This window comes from Podarcis filfolensis (genome assembly GCF_964270895.1).
Source record: "Podarcis filfolensis genome assembly, chromosome: 5".
Lineage (NCBI taxonomy): Eukaryota > Metazoa > Chordata > Lepidosauria > Squamata > Lacertidae > Podarcis > Podarcis filfolensis.
In genome coordinates this window covers 36,353,611-36,376,768 of record NC_139608.1, presented here as the reverse complement: position 1 = coordinate 36,376,768, position 23,158 = coordinate 36,353,611, and the positions used below count along the sequence as shown (strand labels likewise).

Genomic DNA, 23,158 nt, shown 5'->3' with positions numbered 1-23,158 from the left:
AACATTTGTCAGCTTTTCCATGGAAAGGGGAAATCCAGATTAAATTGGGGTGAGAGAGAAAGAATGAAGACTGACATTTTTGATGTCCTGACGTCACGTGGACACTGTGAAAGGGTTGCATGCATGAGCAGCACCAACCCCAAAATAAACACCCATCTGAAAGCCCACTTAGAGGAATCCTCGAGATGTATGAACATACCATCTAGACTTGCCAGACCAACGGCGGGACTCATACTGTGGGATGAAATCAGGGAACCACATACGCTGCTTGGAGCTGTTTGGGGTGGGGGATGGTGGGCTAAAAATGGCTTGGATGAGAAAAAACGTTTCCTCCACACACAACCTGCTGCAGCATCTCACCCCACACCACTGCAGCATGCTTTTGATATATACAGTTGCATGTAACACCAAGCATACACCTTCAAAACAGTCCTACATTTGCGCACAAACTCTCCAGCAGACACGCAGTACAAGTCTATGGCTGGCTCACTGTGTTCAATGGTACTTACTCCCAAGTGTGCATAGGACTGCGGCCAGGACTAGGAAGCTGCTGTTCCCCAAACTCACTTCCCACTCCAGACTTCCTCCCCTTTCCATCTTCTTTGTAAACACACGATATTCAGTCCCACTGTCAGGCCTTCTTGGTATCCTGCATTTCCCATCAAAAGCATGGGCTCCCTATTCCAGATCTTCCCCAAGTCAGCTGCCTCCCAAATACTTGGCTCTGAAACCCTCCCTGCCACCTACAAAAGCCCCTACCCCTTCCAATTTATTTTTCAATTTATTTCATTTCATTTTACTTGTTTGACAGGGCTGCCTGTTTGGAGGTGTAGTTGCATGATTATTTTCTTGTCTGGTTTTTTGGGGGTGGGGAGTGTAAGTGGTTTGGCTGTTCTTTTTGGCATGGCCAGATTTTCTTGGGCGAAATGAGTATTTTGTGGTGCCCATGACAGTTTCTTAGACACCCAAATGGTCCCCCCAAGAGGTGGGGACTCTGCCCTAGTATACACTGTGCTCCTCTCTCCAGTCTGAAAGCAGCATCTCCCTCCCACTGCACACAGCAATACGTGTGAAGGAATTCCCCCAGCACCCAGGCTGCATTGCAAGCTACAAAGGAGCATGCAGAGTGTTCCCTGCTGAGCTGTTATTTCCCTGCATGGTTATATACACAGGCAGGGGGTGACTCACTGCTGTATAATAGGATCTGGAGCATAAATGCAAAAGGTGGAATTGGCAAAAAGTTCAAACCAGCTCCCAGGCAGCTGTTTGCACCGCCCCACCTCTTCCCAAATGCACACAGTATGTCATCACCAGAAACTGGGATCCATGGGGGCTGCTGATATCTGAGTGTGAGTAGGAAAAACAGTCCCATTGTGGGATGTGGCCGGGGGTGGGGGGTGGGAAGAAAATGGAAAGCTTAACATAACTGACTTCCCACATCAGTGAAAGATCATTGTGTTGGGTTGACTGAAAGCACAACACAGGCAGTGTCCAATCTGTGCAGAGAGGTGGGCTTGAAAAAAGGGGGCTGCACACCTGCCACACACAGCCACTCTCAAGGAAATAGGACCATATGACAGTCAAGTCTGGCAAGGCAGTGAGTGTCTCACATATTGCCACATCATGCAGCCCTACGCAGCCAGAGGACCTGCCAAGGGAGTTGCTGATTATTATCTGGGAATCCAAAGAGCAAGTGGGATTTCTTTTCATTCCAAATTCTTTTTTCAACAAAGAAAAAAATAGCATCCTGATGACTGAGGCATGAGTCAAGTCCCCATCATACATGTCACTTTGAATGTTTAAATATTATTGACAGCCCACAGCTTCTTCTGAAATATTTTTTAAAAAAGAATTGTGAACCAGCCCCAAATCATAAGCTTATATACTGTCTCTCTCGCGCGCTCTCGCTCTCTCTCTCTTTCTCTTTCTCTCTCTCTCTCTCTCTCTCTCTCTCTCTCTCTCTGTGTGTGTGTATTTAATGGAAGAAGAAAAAACATTCCACCCATTATAGCAGTCCAGCTGTTGAGAAAAAAAGTTACCTAATATTGTTTGCATAAAATGAGACTTGTTGATTTTGCCATTGTTTAGGTCAACATAAAAAAGAGAAGTTAAGTCTTTTTTAATCAAGGGCTTTTATACAACACATTCAAGCCGACATATACATGAAATTATTACCTACATGAATAAAAAAAGAGAACAACCCCCACCAGACCTTCTAACAACCAGCGGACACACAGGAACATGTCAAATATCCACTTACCCCTGAAGGTGGGTTTGCTGTCCATCCAAGTTCAGCTGTGGCTGTCCGAGTATCCATTAGGGTTTCTGAAGTGCACCAAAAAGAAAAAAGAGAAGAATTACTAAGCAAATCAGAAGTGGGAATAAAATCGCAAACACACTACAAAGGTGTATCTGGAGATATATGTTCATTCTAAACCAATAGGAAATGATCACTGCTCAAAGTAGATACAAGTTTAGGCGCTTACGGCAATTTAGGAGTTTGGCTACATAATAGCAAAGAGTTTCTAAGCACTTTAAAGAATGCTCTTATGGTATGTGCTTTCACAGATTAGAGTCCACTTCACCAGGCGCATCTAATGAAGTGGACTCTACTCCATAAAAATATCTGGCGTAATCAATTTATTGGCCTTTATGATGCTACAAGACTCTTGTTTTGCTACAACTAATAGCTACCTCTGTGGAAGTCAATGCAAAATGTGCACATTCATTTAGTTCAGAGATTTCTCTATTTTCAGGGTCCAGTATGCTCTCCAGACACTAGCTAAGGATTATTTGGTTTTAAAATAAAGTTGGCATCTCCCACCAGCAAGGACTTTACAGATACAGGGGAGAATCCAATGCACTTGTTCTGTTAGCACAATGATTTCCATGTTCACAATGGAACTCCCCCTCCTCTCCCTGTGCATGCCCCCATGCCCCTCCCCTAATCTGCTCCAGAGGGTTGAGGGGGAACTCAGAACAGATTTAGAGGGAGAGGAAGCTAAACATGTTTGCACTGATGAAACAAGTACAGTCATACCTCGGGTTACAGATGCTTCAGGTTGCGCGATTTCGGGTTGCGCACTGCACTGAACCTGGAAGTACCAGAATGGGTTACTTCCGGTTTTCGGCACTTGCACATGCCCAGAAGTGCTGAATCACGACCCGCGCATGCGAGTTGCGAACGTGCTTCACACACGGATCACGTTCGCAACCCGAGCATCCAATGTACACTGAATGAGGCCATCAGATGAGAGAGAAGCTAAAATATCCCTCAAAGGGTCAGATTGGCAGCAATCTTTTGCCTTTCTAGAATGCACACAAGACTGCAGTATAATGTGGGGTGATTTTGTATTTATTTATTTTTTTAAAGCTTACTGCTTCTTTTATTTTTAAGTTAAACTGTGCATGATGTGAGATCCAGACTAAATGAGTTGCTCCTAGTTCCCACAGAATGGGCTTAAGCTAAAGGAGGGTAGATGTGGCTGAGAATTAGGAGAAATTTATGTACTGTAAGAGCAACTTAACAATGGAATCAATCACCAAGAAGGTGATGGGCTCTCACTGGAGGTTTTCAAGAAAAGGATGGACAGCCACCTGTTGAGGATGCTCTAGCTATGGACTTCCTGCATGGACCAAGTGGTTGAATCAGATGGAACAACAAGACCCCCTCTAACACTGTGATTCTATGAAATCAATAGGCTTTAGATCATGCCATAGCGACTTGCCCCATTGCTTCCAGTGGCAACTGAGTCCAACTAAGTGAGTTTCAACCCAATTGCTCTTTTGCCACACCTTGATTTAAAGGAACTAGAGTAAAGTTGATTGAGGGACTGAACCTAGCCAGAAAACAAATGAATTTTGACCATCGACACCCATTTTATATATGCTTAAATGCAACTGAAAATCTGGATGGCCTGGAAATTGTTGCCAGTCACTGTGGGCTTCACCTCTATGTAACTGAGTTCATGCTGCATTTTCTCTACATCACTTCAAACACAAAAGGCTGAATTGCAAGGAGGACCTGACCCTAAGGTTGGGTCTTTTAGCCAGCACCACCAAATAAAGTATAGCCTTGGTGCAGAGAGCTGAGGTACATAGGTGTAAGATGCTAAGTAAACCCCTTCCCCGCAAAAAATAAAAATAAAATCAATGGATCAGCTTAAATTCTAACACTTCAGTTTAACAGGGCTGTTGATTGGTCAATTAGGCACCAAAATAATTGCCAGGCTTCAGCATCCAGAGCCCTTTTGAAATTGTGGTCCAAGTAAAGGACTCAGATTCCCTATTATCTTAAGCCCGTGTCTCCATTATCACATCTCTAACATTTGAATGTTACATAATTTTTTAAAAAGTGGAATGTAACTAGCATAGTGAATTCAAAATGCCAGACTAGAGGCTATAAATATGCCAGTTACAGCAGCTCTATTCCCAAATTGCTTTGTTTTGCCCGGCAGTGAAGAGGATGGATGTAGTCAATTATTGGCATTTCCATGAATAGCTGGTGGCTGACTGACCAAATCTATAATATATTTCCCCCCCTATTGTCTATATTGGCATCTGCTAGATATATTGATTTGTTGGTTATATGCGTTGCCCGTGCTGGCAAAAAATCAGAAGCACCAATATCAAACAACACTATTAGAATGTGTTGTCAAATTTTATTTCTTTAAGGGAGGATTTTTGGTGTAGTTTTTTGTTTAACAAAAAAACAAATATTGTTGATATTTTCCCAGACTCTCGTTTTTAAGAGTAACAATAATAGCAACAACAAAAACATAGACAGACAGATGGGGAGAAAAATCTTCCAGGTTTTATTTATTTGTTTTCAACAGATTAAGTTGCTTGTCTACTGCAATTCCACCAAATGTTAGAAAAAGGAAATTACAATTGTCACCAGCGTCTGGTCAAGCAGTTCCCTATTTGTCCTTCCTGTCCATTTCCTCGCTTTACACCTCACAGCTTAGAAAGCTATAATGTTTCAGATCACCACCTTTCACCCCAAGGCAGAAAGTTTTAAACTTTGTGAAATCATCCACATCCTTCTAAGTGTACTTCATTTTAAGCAGTGTGCTATCTCCCTCCAAACCAACTCCTGGCAAACCCTTGTGTCTTCCTTCAATGCATTACCATCTTCACAGTCTATTTGTTATTCATACTCAAGTAACCAGGGTTTTGTCAGTAAGGGATTTACACCACCACTCTTCCCCTTCAGTAATCCCCTGAAGATGTGGCTGCATTTGGGCAGCATGTTAAACCGTGGTTTATCAAAATGGGAATGAGCCTGTGTGAGCCTCAAACTCACATGCTCTCCCACTATTCCTCCAGAGAAGCCATAATGAGGTAGAAGCTTTTGCTTCCAATTTTTTTATTAAACAGAGACTGTGACACCATCAGAACCCAACCAACTATGGTTAATTTTAACTGTGGTATGGTTGAAACCAGCAAACTTGAATAATTATGAAACTGGCTTGCTTCAACAAAGTATAGTTAAGATTAACCACTGCTTAGGGTTCATATGTAACAATAAAAAGGTAAAGGGACCCCTGACCATTAGGTCCAGTCGTGGACGACTCTGGGGTTGCGGCGCTCATCTTGCTTTATTGGCTGAGGAAGCTGGCATACAGTTTCCGGGTCATGTGGCCAGCATGACTAAGCCACTTCTGGCGAACCAGAGCAGCGCACGGAAAAGCCGTTTACCTTCCTGCTGGAGCAGTGCCTATTTATCTACTTGCATTTTGACGTGCTTTCGAACTGCTAGGTTGGCAGGAGCTGGGGCCAAGCAACGAGAGCTCACCCCGTCACGGGGATTCGAACCGCCAACCTTCTGATCGGCAAGCCCTAGGCTCTGCGGTTTAACCCACAGCACCACCCACGTCCCTCATATGTAACAATAAACTGTGGTTAATCAAAAATGGAAGCAATAGCTTTCAGTTTCCTCCTCCCAGTCATGCCACAGGAGAGGGAATGAGCCCAAGGATCACCCAGGCCTATTCTTATTGACTTTAATACAAAGCTAGTGACTCAAAATGTTGAAAACCCTGAGCCCTTAATGGCACATATTATCAGTAGATAGAGAGTTGCTACCTGGTCTGGATTTTGATTGACCATCCTGACTTTTCAATGTGTATGTCAAGCAGGAATGTTGATTCCCCCCCCCAAAAAAAAAAAATTAAGAAGTAAATGAGTAATGGAAAGGGGAGAGTAACTGCTCATGCTGTGTATCTTCTGAGCAGCACTCAATAAACATAGTCATTACCTGCAGTGGCTCAAGTAGTGTTGAAGAGGAAATTTACAAGAAAATACTTCACCACAACCTGCTAGTAATGCATTAGATGTTGGGTGGCCTACCTTCAGCCCTGCATTCTATCAATAGTTTTGAAAGCTCCTGTACCACAAACAAAAGTGTAGAAAACATTAAGAAGGGCACAAAATGGCAAACAGTTCTGTACACGCCCGTTGCTCCTCCCTTCCCTACATAGAACAGGCAGTTCTTGCCACAAACTGTTATCTTTTCACATCTGCAGTGCAGACAGTGCAGGTTTGGTGCAAAACAAACCCAAGGTGATAATCTTGTTTTCAGATATTGGCTGAACTATATAAATGTGTGAAATCCCTAACCTGAACATGCTCTGAGTTTCAACGGATGACCCATGATGATCTTTTCAAACACTGAAGGTGTGTTCATATCAGCTATGTTCTTGCATGTACCACAAGTCATTTTCCACAGATTCCATCCTGAGAGCTGGTGCAGTCTGCACCAGATCCCGTGTGCTTCCCCTCCTGTGGACTTCCTTGTAGCTGGCAGGGAAGAGTCTACTCAACCATTTCAAGTCAACTTTCCCTGCAAATGCGTCTGACTCAATAAACAAGTAAGCCTACTTACCACTTCACACAGCGAGCATATTTAATAACACACAAGTAATTTCCCTGCAGCTCTGTAGACATATGAACCACAGATGCACCTATGGACCATGGCACAATGTTCATAGGAACAGGAGGATAACAAACTCGCTAGTGCAAGCACAGCCTAAGGGCCAGTAATCTTGCTGCAACAGTGCATCTGTACTATTCACCCATCATTCCCCCCCCCCCATTTCTTTTCAAGGGCAATTGGCTGTGACCAATTATAGGCCAGGCTCTATTTAAAACAACAACCATTGTTGATGTCAAAAGGATTTTCCCTCCTCTGCCTTCCCTTCCTGTCCAGCGGCTCAGCACGCTTCTGACTTGCTTCCCCAGAGGACGTTTTTCTGACTTAACACTGACACAGGAATGTACTTTTGATAAACTTCAGCCAGGCTGCAAGGTGCTTCCTCTGCAAGCAAGCCTTTTGCGCACTCCAGACTTGGCAGTGGCTGGCATTCTTTGAAACTATTGACTTGTGCGGTTCAGGCAAACAACAGAGGGGGGGAAATATTCCTGCTGAACAAATATGTCCCCCCCCTCACTCCCGATCATCTCCTGCTACGAGAAGCAGGGCAGCCGGGGTGGGGTAAGTTGGTGTTGCCTCCTTCACAGCTCAGCTTCCTTATCTGTGTTATAGTGCATGACTGTAATACACAGGGGGATTAGTGTTAGCAGCCGCAGCTTGTCACACAGCTTTGCTCTAACATGACAAATGAGTGCTTGGTTCTATTACTGCGCGGGTTTTCTCCTTTTCTTCTTCTCTTTAGTTTGCTCAGCCTCCTCAGCCCCACTCATTTATGCTGGATAAAAGCTTCTGAAGACAGTGGATTAGAACCTGACCTCTGGTAAGCCTCTCCAAGGCAGGGGAGGATGTTACCTGGTCACGGGTCACACCTGTAGTCAATTAGAGTGCCCTCTGTTCCAAGGCTCCATACAGAACATCTGTAGAGCGTTAGGCTCAGAATTTCTCTCCCGGTGACGCACTTCATTGTGAAGAAAGATGGTCTCTTTTGCCTCCTTTCTTTGACTCTCTTTTTTAAAGTAGACACAAACAGAGAGAGAGAGAGCACTGGCCCTGCTCCCATACCTATAAAAGCTGTCCGAAATGAAGAAATTAAGGAGGTGAAGCTTTTTTCGGCATGTGGAGATAAAAGACAGGGAGGGTTTCAAAAGCAGGATTTCTTCATGGCAGGCTCCTGTTGGTATAGAAGCACGGCCAGTAAAAAGAGCTAGCAAATCTCTCTCTCTCTGCCAGAACTCACCAGAGATTAATTTCTAAAGGGAAAGATTCTGGATGTGCTGTAAGCCACATCCTTGAATTCAGACAGCTCTGCCCTTTACTCTCAGATATGTGGAGTGTATGTGTGTGTGTGTTTAATTGGAATTTCAAGATGTCCATGATAATTTCACTGCCAGAGCTTTATTGCCCTTTAAGAACCGACTTACAGGCAATTTGTTCCTGCTCACAGTTCCTTCCATTTATGCACACGCACACCCCTATGAAGTCCAAGTAAAGAAGCCAGTGCCAAGGAGTTCCTCTGTACAGAAATAATGGCAGGCTCCACAAATCATAAATGTGGCTTGGGAAAAACTGAGGATTTCAGAATAAATAAAGCGTGTTTGGCATTGCTCTTGAGATTTCAGGATTCACGTTTCTAAATTCTTTTCCAGATCCTCAACCTGTTCTAAAGAGAGTTGCATTTTTTCAATGGAGCCAGGTACACAGAGGTAATTGGAACTTGTTTGGCCCATAGACAGACAGTAGCTGTGGCCAGGAGGACTTTTGCACATTTGTTTTGAGCTGCCTTTCCCAAGTGGGTTCTCGTCAGAGGTTTTGAACTACAATTTCCATCATACCTGAACACTGCCTATGCTGGCTGAAGCTGATGGGAGTTGGACCCCCCAGACAACTGGAAGGTAGCAGATTGGATAAGAATACTTTAGGCCAGAGGTGAGGAAATGCACACAGGCCACATTTGGCCCAGCTCAGGTGCCAGATTTGACCCTCAAGGCCTCTTCTCTCAAACTGTACTCATCTGCCCCATACCCACCATCATATGCCTGATTAATGGGGACAGCTGAACAGTGCTGACAGCAAGCTTCAATGGGACTGGCTATGCTACAGAGTTCACAATCCTTGCCCAAAGTTGGGTTGCTATAAGTGCAAAGGAAGTCCCTGTGCAGTTGCAGCCTGAGCTACATCCACAAAGGATTTTCTCTAACTTTGGGTCACCTGATGGGATTGTGACTGACAGGTGGGTGCACCCACCCACCTGTCAAAATGCCCTGCAGTGGGTAGAAGAGATCAGAATCTGGCCCACTGGCCACATTCTGTTTCCCACCCTATCTTAGACAGACATGGGTGCTCTGTTGGTGGTACTTTATCTTTTTAAAAATGGAATTTTAACATGTTCTAATTTTGATGGTATACCATGTGTTCTTTGCTAGGAATTTGCCTGGTGAGGGCCCAGCACTAAAAGGCAGTCTAAAAAGTCATTTAAACAAAGAAACTTATTATTGATTTATGCTAGTTGTTGTAAGCAACCTCAAGTGCCCTGTATTTAAGTGGTGGCTAATTTCATCGACAGATAAATAAGTTTCCCCATCACTAGATCCTGCTATAAACATCCACGAGTTTCAGAAACAGTGGTCTGCTAGCCAAGCCGAAACTTTGCAGTGTTGCAGGAGGGAGACCAAGTTCTGCGTCAACTCCTAAAGTGCCACCTTGGCCGCGTGTGCATGTGGACAACAAAGAATCTGCGAGGACAATCAATCACTGGTGGGGGAGAAAAGCAGTGGGAAAGGTGGTCAGGGGCCAGTGTAAAATTACTTTTCTCAGCTTGCTAATGAGAGGATTACAATGGATCACAGCCTGAGCATCATTAATCAGACAAGAAGCTTCAGAGCCATCTCTATTCCCCTTCTATGCCTCCCTCTTTCACTCCCAGCAGCTCTTTCATCTGCTTTGTTGTTGTCAGATGTTTCACGCGCCCCCCCCGCCCGTCTTTCCATCCTGCCCTCACATCCCCAATTTCCTTCCAGCTTTTCTCCATCCAATCTATTTTATGTATTTCCTAAACAGTCTGTTTCTAACTCTTTAATTAAAAACCCTAACACCGTTTTCTGGTTTGTTGATGGGGTGGCAATGCCAGACTCCACCCTGAAAGATTCCCTTTCAGGATCTTTTTCTTACAGAGCAGCAGATAATTTAGCCAAGAATTTACATAAAGGTGGGTTTCTTTTCTCCCTCCCCACCCTCTGTATGACAGCATTAGTTCCCAGGAGCATGACTGGCACCAGTACAGGAAATGTGTTCATGGCTATTGCTGGATATGCCCCAAACTGGGTAACTCCCTCCCTGGAGAAGTTCTCTCTGATTGTTCTCTGTTGATGAGCACAGACTGGGTTTCTCCTGAGGTCCTTGGGGAGCTTCTGAGTTTGACAAAATGCTCCACTCATTCCTGCTCCTGTTTTGCTGTGGCATTTTATTTTGTTAATCGTTTTAACACGCATTTGGATTTTTAAAGTTTGTGAGCTGCCATGGAACTCTTTTTAGTTAAAAAGGAAGGATTTTTTAAAAAAATAAATGTATGTATTTTTAAAAAATTGTATACCATGATTTTGTTTAAAAGTATCAAAGCAGTTTGTGATGATGATTATAGAATAAAAATTGCACACAAAAAGGAAAACAGATCACCAGCTGGCTATCTTAGGTCAGGGCTGGTGAACTGGTGAACCTCCAGATGCTGCTGAACTTTCAGCTCAATCTGCCCAGCCAGTGTGGCCAATGGTCAGGGTTGATGAGAGGTCTAGTCTGGTAACATCTGGAAGGTCAGAGGTTCCCCAGTCCTCTTTTAAATTAACTAATAAAACTGTCAAACCCATTAATAATAAGTCATACACACACAATGTCTGGTGCCGTTTTAAAGATTTTCTTTAACGTACAGTGGTACCTCGGGTTACATACGCTTCAGGTTACATATGCTTCAGGTTACAGACTCCACTAACCCAGAAATATTACCTCGGGTTAAGAACTTTGCTTCAGGATGAGAACAGAAATCATGCAGCAGGGGAGCAGCGGCAGCAGAAGGCCCCATTAGCTAAAGTGGTGCTTCAGGTTAAGAACAGTTTCAGGTTAAGAACAGATCTACAGAATGAATTAAGTTCTTAACCCGGGGTACCACTGTATTGTTTTTGGTCCAACAAAAGTTATGTTGCTATCGACTTTGCTGTACAGTACATACCATCCAGAATTTACTTCCAGCATGAAAACTAGCCGTCAGCATACACCAACAAAGGCATTAGAGCCATTTTCCAGGATAGACAATGTTGTGCTAGTCCAACAGGCATACTTGGCAAATGGGGTCCAGCACTAGGTAGACCTTCTTTATTCACCAACAACTTGGACACCTAACCAGAAAGCAGGAACTGTACCATTCCAAGAGATGCCACCAGAGACCAGGGAGCAAGGCTAAAGGCCCCCAAAGATGGAAGACAATATGTTTGGCTTGTTACACGCAGATCAAAAGTTCAGCCAAGTGAGTGATACACTTTTGCAGAGGAATCATGAGTCAGTCAGTGCAGAGGCAGCTGCTTTGAAAAGGGAAATGTCAAGCACCAACATGAGAGAACTAAAATCCTTACACCACCAAAAGTTCAGCAGATCTCTCCATTCTGTAAAATGCCGACTATGCAGAAGCTGTGCCAGAAATTGCTTTTCTGTTCGGACTAGAAAAGCAACAGAAGCCAAGAGGAAAAACAATACAATTATATCCCAAGAAACAAAAAGTCTGAGTAATGGAGCTGGCTAAACTCTGAGGGATCTGCCACCCATTCCAGCCAAGCAGAGTTATTATTTGAAGTCGTTAGCCCATCAGGCTACAAAGTTATTCCTACCACGTGTGTCAAACTGTGAATGGCCACCTGCCCTGATTGAAGGAGGACAGTCATCTGTTTTGGGGGTGAGAAAGGGAAGTTTTATCAGAGCTGCTATCAACAGTGAACACCTGGACAGCAGAACAAGCAGGTAAACAGGTCACATGATCATAGGCTTCCACACTATGCTAAGATTACTGTGTTTCTGTTTAAATTATGGTAATTATTTTTAAATAAAATTCCACCCATACAAATTAATTCATGCTAATTTTATGCAAATTGCTCCTGTTTTTAACGATGCATTTCCTCTTCTTTGTGACAAGTCCTCAAACCTGAGGAATGGAGAACTTGCAGAATGTCCAGAAACATACTTTAAACTGCGTAACTCATGTTTGTGAAAGAATTGCCAGAATACTGTTCAAACAAAATGAGAGTAGGGACCTGCAATGGATCCATAGCCTTAGGAGGAGGAGTCCTACTTCAAGTTTAACCTATCCTGAAATAGGATAAGTGGCTCAGGCCTGTGGGGGCGGTTAATATTGAGGAATGGGAAGGAGGCAAGAAAGACACACAGCAGGACCTTCTCCTGTTGCACTATACAGAGTACTAAAAGGCTCAGGTTTAGGGCTGGCTGCCAATCATTCTCTGTATAGTAATGGAGGGATGTGGTTCCTCCAAAAAAAATATGTATGTAGTGCAGGGAGGAATGGGCCTTCTCGGTAGTGGCGCCCGCCCTGTGGAACACCTTCCCATCAGATGTCAAAGAAATAAACAACTATATGACATTTAGAAGACATCTGAAGGCAGCCCTGTTTAGGGATGTTTTTAATGACTGGTGTTTTAATGTATTTTTAATCTTTTGTTGGAAGCCACCCAGAGTGGCTGGGGAAACCCAGCCTGATGGGTGGGGTAGAAATAATAAATTATGATGATGATGATGATTAGTGGGGGGGGGTTAACCTCATCATTTGCATCCTCCCAACTTTACCCCCAGCCCATGATACTAAATTGTTAGGGGTTTGAAAACAGGCAATTCTTCCCCAACTTTCACTTTTTAAAATTGACATCCACGCCAGGTTTTTCTCCTCCAAACAGATAGGCTCTCACCCACCTGTTAGAAGGAATGATATTAGAGCCTCCCATCTCCTTTGTTGAATTTAAAAAAAACCAACACCCTTGCTATTTCTATTTTCTTGCAGTTTATCATTTTAATTGATGAAACTCCATATGCTTGCCACACAAGGGCATTTCCATTTCCTACATCAGCAGCAAAACATAAAACCTACATAAGATAGACTATGTGCACAATTTTTTTTTAAAAAAATTGCCTTCTCTCTCACATTAACAGTATTCACACTTTCACACAAATAGCATAAGTGGGTTCGAAGGCGCTGCTAACATGATGCGAGAAAACACTTTTAAATGTGTTGAAGATATTTAACACTAAACTAAGGCTCCAATCCTAAGCAGGCTTAGCTAGGAGTAAGCCCAGCAGAACACAGCAAGGACGTTGCTTCTGAGTAAATACATATATGGAGATTTGGACTGCACAGGACAGAAACTTCAGAAGTACTCCCATGTGATTCTGACCACAACCAAAGACAGCGATTTCCACAGGATGGGCCATTGATCATCCTTGCCAAGGGAGTCCACAAGACACCCAGGTGAAGCCCTTGCATGACACCACCAGAGTTTCAGAGTTATGTCTTTCCAATCAAATGTTTCACATGATATTCCCTCCTAAAATAGGTTCACAGTTCCTTCACTGTGCCTGCTGCTATGTGCCCATATGTCATTCCTGCTGGGTGCTCCAGAGAGTCTCCAATACGCGTTTCAGCTCTGAAGGGAGTCTCTTTTAAGGAAAGACTTTGGGAGCTTTTAGTTACAGAAGCTGGTTGCAATCTCTGCCCTTCCTCCACAACCAAGTCCTAAAAACAATTCAGAGATTCTGCTGAATGAAGCAGCCCAGAAGGCCAAAGCACTTACTCAGAATTTATCAGAAGTAAACCATAGGAGGGGGATGTTGTACAAACCTGACTTTCCTTCTGCTTTTACCCTCTCATTCCTGGCAATTTCATTAAGCCATAAATTGCCGGGGCGAACAATGTAGGATATACTCAGAGAACAAGCTTGGGGGGACTGCTATCTTAGCATCCCGACAGCTGGAGCTCAACGGTAAGGCACTAGATCAGTGGGCAGGGATTCTGCTTTTGATGCCAAAAGTCCCAGATTTAATCCCTGGCATCTCCAAGTAGGGCTGGAGAAAGCTCCTACCTGGAATCCAAAAGAGACATTGTCAGTCAGGGTAGACAATACTGAGTTAGATGGGCCAATGGTGTTACTCAGTAGCAGTCCGCTTTCTATGTTCCTGTGGCTATTTGCAATTTCCCTGGATGTTTATTGCTACACCTCAAGTGCTATAAAATGATGTTGCATGCCACCCTAATCTCCAAGCAGTGTGAGACTCCAGGAGTGCCAGATACTTGCCCAGGATTTGGTTTCCTTGGAATGAGGGACAGCTAAGACTGTGGGGTCATTATGCTATATGGTTTATTTACACATATACCTATAACTTGGGCCTACAATGGAGGGGTGCACAGCATTAACAGCCCTGACAGTCTTGCTTTTCCCAGTCACAGCCTTGGATTCTAGCAGAAATCAAGCATTGCTCTCCCTCTCTGCCTTCTGTCTGCAGTCTGCTTCCAGCGCAGCTCTCTCACATATTCTGGTTTTTGTCCTTTTCACTACCAACCAGGCAAGGGAGGGGGCCCACCCACCTGACCTGTGGCACAAAGCCACTTCCTTTCTTATACTAATGTCCCATACTTGGGGGCCATTTTGGTCCTTGCCTCACTAATTCAAGAATGGGATCTTCCATTAGATTTTAATCCTTGCTGGATCAAGGAATTTGAAGGGACTCAAACATTGTACAAGTTAACCACCCCACTAAACTCACAATACTATGCAGCTGCTGAAGAAATACCAGGTGCCATAGACAAAGTTGAAAATACAAAAACAAAACCTCTTTCATCATATCCCAAAGTAGAAAAAAAATAGGAGAGAGAGAGAGAGAGAGAGAGCTTTCTAAACTTTGGACTCGTAATCTAAAGCATGGCTTCCTGTTTGTTTACCTTTCCTAGCAATTCTTCCCCATACTTGGGTATTCATGAACTCCAAGTGTTGTGTCTCTGTGTGTGGTGCAGCAGAATGTATTTGGGGACTGGCTGGCAGAATTTGCTAAAGGGCTGGCTGCCGGCTCAGCCTTTGTTTTAGACAATTGAAGGGGCCAAGGATGAGCTAGACTCCATACAAGGAAGTATATCAAGAGGTAGATCTTAAATCCACCATAAACTGGAGCACCGCAATGAGAAGAGGGTTTGATGAGGAGTGAAGTCAGTACTTTGTAGATGAAGTTTTGCATCTCTGCAAAGATAGCTTATACTTTGGGAACTCAGAAGAATTGTAGCAAACTTGCTTTCCCCCCCTTTCTGTGCTTGATTCCATGCTTCCCAATCCCAGGCAGCACATCATTGCTACATGTGGCTCATAAAGCCATTCCCTTTAAAGAAACTCGTTCCAGATGCCTGCTGGCCTGTGAGCTGCCACATGAGCTCTGGACTCCTGCTGCAAATACAGGGGGATAACAGACACACTCCCTTTATTCCAAATATCCAGCCCCGTCGCATTTGTGGGGAAGTACTATCCCACCCTCTGCCAGTCCTGAGCCACTCCGCCAGGGAGAAGAGGATTGTTAGAAGCTGCTAGGTTCTGCTAGAGTGAAGACTCTTCAGCTGCATACAGTAGATTTTCTTTAATGGACACATTACTTTAAACTAAGCCTCCGCCATCTGTTCTACTCCCTAATTATCAATACAAAAACAAAGTCTACTCACAATTACACCAGTAACAAGTAAAGATGCCAGCAATTAAAATGCACGAACATACTCTTTGAGGAGCAGAATATCCATCTGTGATGTTATTCTCACGTTCCAGACACAAATCAGTTCGGGAGAGAGGGATGCGGAGTGTTGGGGGGGGCGGGGAGAGGAAGGAATAGTTCAGTCCCAAGAGGAGCAAAGCTTCTCACCAGCCTGCCTGCCTTCCTATATGTAGCTGCCTCTGAAACATGGCTCTGCGGAAGTTGGATGGGCCCTTGTGAAAATTCCAGTTACTGCAATCAATATGCCAGGGTCGCTGAGGGCAAAGAGGTGTAACACACACCCCAAAGAGGAAGGCTAGCAGGAACAGCAAGGAAGAGTCAAATGCCTGTTGGTATACATAAGTGAGTGCACAACACCTAACCATAGCTGTCAACGTTTCCTTTTTTAAGGGAAATTCCCTTATTCCGAATAGGATTCCTCACAAGAAAAGGGAAACGTTGACAGCTATGCCTTAAGCAAACCCAGCTGTATCTTAGCACTTCCTTTTCCAATCTTGATGGGATATGCATTCTGCTTGAGGACTATTCTCTATGAAAAAGAGGTAATCAGCTATGATCCACTCCAAGGATTGCATATCTGACTTACTTAGCCATAAATCCTACCAAGTTCAGTGGGGCTTCCTCACAGGTAATTGGGTATAGGATTGCAGCCCACATCTCCATCTCAGGTTTCCCTCATTGAGAATGAGTCTGACAGTTACAGGGAAGGAATGGGTAATATTTGCAGATGGGAGAATAATGGAACAAGACAGTGTCACGGCTGCTCTGGAAACCTGACAGATAACAGAGTCTAAGGAGCAAAAATGAAGCCGGAAACCATGGGCCTCTGGGAAAAATTTAAGGAGCAGTCATGGAAAATGTAACTGTGTGGGACTTAAGAGTTTGCAGCTAAAAATGTGGTTGATATTAATTAAAACTTTCTTTGGGCAGTATTGATCTGGTAATGAATAATCAAGTTAGGGAATTCAGAATCTGTGTTTATTTCAGCAGCCCCTCACAATTTACGTAAGCATATCACACACTTTTGAACTAACGAGAGAGAGAGAGAGAGAGAGAGAGAGAGAGAGAGAGAGAGAGAGAGAGAATTATGGATCTGAACTTGTGATCCAAGGCATAACCTGAAAACAAGATTTAGAAAGAGAGAAAATATTATGGATTTGAACTTGTGATCCAAGGCATAACCTGAAAATAGGATCTTTGAGGCTCTGGATTCAAAGTGGTCCGTGACTTGCATCCATGCCATTCTATAAAACCCCAGTTTAGGGCATTCCACTATTTACTGCTGACAGAAGAGCCATTACTTCCTATGTTCCTTTTCACCCACTTTGGCAAAGCTGGAACCCCCACCCCACCAATGAGAAGCAGGTGGAGAGGTAATCCTGTGCCATCCTAATCCTCTCCCCACAAGTAATCAACATGGTGATGGGAACTGCACTCCTAGTAAAATCTAACTTTCAGTTTTAAAAAGTTAAAAGTTTATTTTTTAAAAAAAGAAATTCTGACCACACTTAAAAAAAAAAATCCAGAAGCAACTATCATGGAGATTTTGTTAACAGTATTTCAGTTTTAAAGAATTGTAACGAAAAGCGCCTACAAAACATTAACTTAACTACTTAGATAACAACCTACTGTTCTATGATAGGATACAAGGACTTAAGGGATGTGTGTGTGTACATATTTCAGCTGTCGGTTTACTTCAGAACATAATGCCTACAAGCAACAGGAAGATTAGTCCAACCAAAATGTTTACACAATGTAATTGGCTTCTTATTCAATGAAATAATTATGAATAGATTTTGAGAGCTAATACGCCTCTTTTTACACTTTGCTCTCTTCATTTAATGAAAATTTTAATATAGGTTTGTTTAATTAAAAAAAGTCTACAGAGAGCTAGAGCACTATTATTACAATCATTCAATATCTAATCAATTTGTATTGTGCCTTTCAATGTCGGCCTCTCCAACAAGGTGGCCTACAGTAAAATCAATACACCCTAATAATAGATCCCCGTACTATCACATCTAGCAGTTTCATGTGGGTGTTGAATACTACAGAAGACAAGTCTCCTACATTACCCCCCGGAATAGTTCCCATGGGGCCCAACAGTAGTGTCCCAAGCCCACAGTCTAGCCAGATAGGGGCAAGGCCACTGGAAAGAAGCGTCCCCCTACCCCTAAACTAACCAGTGGAAGGGTATCATGGCTGATTATATCAAAAGCTACTAAAAGATTCAGGTCATACTCTCCCATTATTCTCCCAGTGGAGATCATTTACCAGGGTAGCCAAGACAGTTTCAGTTGTGACAGCAAGCTGGAAAGAGTCTAGAACAAGCTTTCCCAAGTTCCCAGATGTTATCCCCATTTCTACCATGTTGAAGGACCGTATATAACATACCGTAACAATTTTATTACACGCAAAAACACCTTCTTTTCTCCAAAAAGACCATACCCACCAATAGGAAAAGCAGATAGATCAAAATAAAATCTAGTTCTTTACAACGTTTATGTTAAGAATCAGCACAATTTCACCTGGGCTTTTCCTTTTCTTAGCTAATGAAATGTGTAGAATATGCCGGCCTTAAAATCTGACAAGACTGGACTGTTTACTGTTTACTTTGCCTGATCCCCAACAGATTTGGCGAAGTACAAAGTGTGCCATGAAACTTTTCAGCAAGCCAACCCACACATGTAATTTAGTTGCCCGTGTTTGTTTTGAAAAATTCCGTTGGTTTCTCTTCAGGTTTTTGTTGCTGGCTATTTTATGTATATCTGCTTTCGTAAATAGTTTTAAGGATTTCAGCTGTGATTTATCTACGGTTTTATGATATACACGCTTTAGAGTGCTCTATGCTTTGTAAGTCTTTCTAACTTTGCTAAATGAATAGATGGAACGTGCAGACATCCCAGTAGACCAATCACTGGCATCCTTAAAAGGATGCCATGTGGACCTGCAGAAAGACTATTTCCAGCAGAAAGCACAGTGGGTTCCCCCGCCCCACTTCTCATTCCCAATTTGGAGGAAGAGCAAGCGCAGCTGTGCTCTCTTGCATTCTGAATGAGCCGGCCTCTCTCCGAAAGAATAGCATGTTTTGAACACTTTGACATGATTCTTCCACAGCTCTCCCATAACTGCCAGACATTTTAATTATGGCTCTGGAGAGGCAGGCTGGGTAAGAGCAAGATGACCCCTTTTTCATTCGCTAAGCACCGCTCTGCTTAACAGTTCCCTAAGAGCACTGGTTCCCAAAAGAGCTGCTTACAATATCTATACACATTCAATCAAAACTATTACGGCAACAACTAATTATGGCCCATCATTCCCGTGGCTCTTTGCCTTTAATGGTGCATTTTGCTGCTCCAGAATTACCGCAGAACAAGGCGGCAAGTACATAACGAGCAAGCCCCATCAATCTCTCGCAGATTCACTATGATCAAGAATTATCCCCCAGAATAGCCAAACAAGTTCAAAGCACTGGAAAAGCTTTAAACACCTCTATAAATCCATCATGAGGTGTTTTCACTGGCCTTTATAAATACATCAAACCCCTCATAACACCTCGCCGCTATAGTGGATCTATTGCAGGTTTTTCCTTCTAAAGAGCAAGATGAGAGGATACGTGTAGTGGTATCATTAAGGCGCAGGCAGGAGCTGTGTATGTCCTGATTCCATGTGTGAGCTCACAGAACATAGATGGGGGAAAGAGATGAGAAAAGGTGCTGAAAAGAGAAAGAAAAGTGATCCAAGGGATGGAGCTTCTTGCCTCTGAGAAAACACTCAAGCTACTGGTGGCATTTGGAGGTTAGGAAAACAACAAGTAAGGAACAGACATGAAAGAGGTTTATAAAACTACAAGTGATGGAAAGAAAGTGGTGTAGTTCTTCTTACCCTTTCATAATCCTTGGATTTAAGGACATCTAATGAACCTGATTAACAGTGGGCTCAGGACAGAGAGAAAAAATAATATCTTCACATAATGCACAATAACTTGTGAAATTCAAAGCCATCAGATGTGACTTTATTGTCACCAGATACTAGCTTTAAAGAAGGATTAGTTACATTGGTGGAGAAAAAGGTTAATCCAGGGGTGGGGAACTTGTCCCCATCACCAACCCCAAGGGTTATATGAGGGCAGTTTTCATCATCCCTGGCTAATGGCTATGCTGATTGGGGCTGACTGGAGTTGCGGTCCAGTAAAACCTGGAAGGGGCATGATTTCCCCATTCCTGGGTTTCTGTACATTTTATATGCAAATTTGCCTAGCATATGCATTTTTGCAAGCAATTTCCACCTAACAGAATGCATTTTTGTGTTATTTTCATATATATACACATTTTCTATGCGCCACAAAATTCAAAAAAGTGAGAATTTTGCAGGAGAGCTGTGTTTCAGTTCCTGGAAGTGCAAAGTTGGTAGATTCACATTAAAATACAAACCAAATGAATTCCTCCACCACCCCCTTCCATAGTCAAGGCTGCTCCTACCACATAGCTGCTCACTCCCAAGATTAACCTTTACTTAGAATTGCAAAATCCATGGATTTATACAGTGTCAGCTGATAACACTCCTTATGAACCTTTTTTTTAATTTTTCCTTTCTCTGTAGGGAGATACACACTGCCTCATTTATAGGGTTATATTCCCAAAGGTCCACTGTGTGACATCCAGCATTCTGTAGGTAGTGGTGGCTATGGAGCTGTGATACCTTACAGTGGGTGCTCAGCAGGAAAAGGAGAGCAAATTGCAGGCATGGAGAGCAGGGGGAAGAAGAGGGTGAGTGCCTTTCATCTGTTTGCATGGGCTTGACCTAGCCTGAGTAAATAGTGTTGGTCTAGTTCTCGCTGAGCCAAGCAATCCATTTATCATAATCCTATTGAGAAAAGACACAGTAAATCAAAGAGACAACCAGCCTGCAAACAAATTACATAGAGAGGTGTTGGCAAGAGTGGGAGATAAGAGAGCAGGAGGAGAACAGAAGAAAGAAAATTGAGAAACAATGCATCTTGGGAGAAAAAAGGAAGAGAAAGAACAGTTTGGTTGAGAGAAAAAGCTACAGCAAAGAAATGGAGAATTCAATTTTAAATAAAAATACGAATCACTCACAGAAGTTCCTGTTAGAACCTGCACTAGGAGTAGTATTAAAGGACAGCCTTTGGCCATCACATGACCACCATATAAGTAGGCAGCCATAGACGTATCTAAAGGGGTTCACTACTGTCAAAGTCCATCTGCAAAGTTCCCCTTTAGATAGAGCTCAGCTACAAGTGGATTCCATTGCAAGATGACTGCAAGGGATACTGCCCCAAATTTCATCCACAGATTTGCTGGGCTAAGGGGATTGCAAACAGATTTTTTTCTGGACACAATGAAGACAGAAATGAATGCTGGACTTCCACTAGATTCCACTTTATTTCCTGAAGTGGCTTTTACATCACATGAAAGATCACATAAAATGTGCTCTGAGGTTTGGGAGCATCAGGTAAACAGAATAAACCTTAAACCCGAGTACAGTGTTTTCTGTTTTCATGAATGGACAGCATCCCTTACAAATTACTGCCTCTTCTAGTGCTGGTTACATTGAAATCGTTGTACAGAAATCCACCTTGAGGCAGTCAGTAATGCTTTACTCTGAGCATTTATCAAAAAGGGCTAAAATATTAAATAGGTTCTAAATAAGCAGGTCTTTTCTGCTTCTAGTGCACCAAAGGTCATTTTCCATTAAATTAGGGCTAAAATAATAATCTTCCTCAAGATAAAAAGCTGAAGGGATGTGATAGAGGAGTTCTGTAAAAGAAATATCGACAGAGATTGCTCACTATAGACATGCACTGAGCTATTTATGCTTCTTAGGCCACATTAGATAGATGGTGAAAGCTATAGCTAAGAATATACAATCAATAGAAAAGATTTCCCATTATTCATCCCAGCAAAAAGATTGTATATTTGAAAACACCAACTATAATACTTTCAAATCATGTAGGGGAAAACTCAGGCAGGTCCTTTAAAAATGATGTTTCTTCCTTGGGAATATTTTTCCATGTCTGCTACTCAGGGCCAAACTAGATGTAACACCATTCAGAAAGTTCACATTTTTGTGAATGTGTTGTTGTTGTTGTTTTAGTGAAACAAGCACAGATGTCCCAATCCAGAACTTTGGCAGCAATATCAGGAGCTTTATCTTTTCCCCCTACTGTGCACTCAATCCAGACCAAGGGCCCGCACTAGTTTCCTGAATTAAAAGGAAGCATCCCATTTGCACCAATGGAAGCCTTCTTTCTAGCACAGAAGTCACAAGAGCCTGTTGAGAATCAGGTCAGCGGTGGGCGGAAAATGTGAAAGTTCTCCTATGCCCACCAGGGTTCTGATTCTAGACCAAAAGAACTAAAAAAAGCTGCCAACCACTCATGTAGCTGTGGACTGTGTAGTTGGCATCATGTCTAGGATGGCCCTCACCCTCAATGCTCAAATGCACTCTCAAAATAGCAGGCAACTCTGGTGTCCTAACCTTGCCATCTGCCTGTTTACAAAGAAGGTTTAGTGCCAAACACTACTTCACTTTAAACAACAACGGCAACACCCCATTACTTTTCAGTATGTTCATTCCCTCTAAATAACATAAAGAGCCTGGAGGAATAGCAAAATTGTCATAGCCCCATCAGAGTCCCATTGCTGAGCAAGCAGGGGCTAGGAGTCTCTGAGGAACACTGGCCCGAGAGCAGAATCCATACCCGAAGTATATTCCAATCCACATAGTAAGACAGGCAGGCAGCAATCCACATAGTAAGACAGTCCAGAGATCAGGAAATCCAGATGATCACAGAATCAAGGGTCCAGATGGAGAGCAAGAAGCAGCAAAGTAGGGTCACAAACCACAGGCATTGTTTCCAGCATCTGATTGCTGCTGAGAACTATCTTTAAGAAGGCTGAAGCCAGCTAGTTCTCATCAGTGCCTTCTCCTCCTATCCTTGAAGGCTGATCAACTGCAGGTGGAGTCATTCTGCCTTCTCCCCCTTCAACCCGCTTATTAGCAGGTGAAGCTGACTCCTGGCCCAGGACAAATATACCCCAATTTCCATTTCAGTCCCTGAGGAAGAGCAGTGAGTCTTTTATACCTTTATTGGGAAGTCTGGGACTTCTCTCATCAGAAAGGTCTCCTCTGCGTTTTTAGACCTGCTGGTGCCGGAAGCAAATGCATGAATGATTGAGATGTCTTCACATAGAGAGGCTGAGCTGATCAGAGAAGTGTAGAGGAACATCACAGGCTAACCTAGTGTCCTCAAGGTATTTTGGATCCCATCGGCTGCAGCCAGCATGGGCAATGGTCAGAAATGACTGGAGTGGTACTACAAAATATCTGGAAAGCATGAGGATGGGGAAAACTGTCATAGGTAAATGTGGGTGGTTTGAAAGTGGTTTCAAATCTTCTCCTCAGCACAGT

The 23,158-nt window shown here is 43.1% G+C and overlaps 1 protein-coding gene across 12 annotated transcripts in view; it reads right to left on the bottom strand.

The window, feature by feature from the left end:
• The window catches only part of EPHB1 (EPH receptor B1), a 344,720-nt gene that overhangs the window by 221,583 nt on the left and 99,979 nt on the right, over positions 1 to 23,158 (bottom strand). For all 12 annotated transcript variants that reach the window (XR_014548751.1, XR_014548752.1, XR_014548753.1 and 9 more), the window contains one exon: positions 2,261 to 2,325. Coding sequence is in view for 5 of the 12 variants with exons in the window: in XM_083616245.1 (XP_083472371.1) it covers positions 2,261 to 2,325 (65 nt within the window). In the remaining 7 variants the exon portion in view is untranslated. The remainder of the gene's footprint in view (positions 1 to 2,260; positions 2,326 to 23,158) is intronic.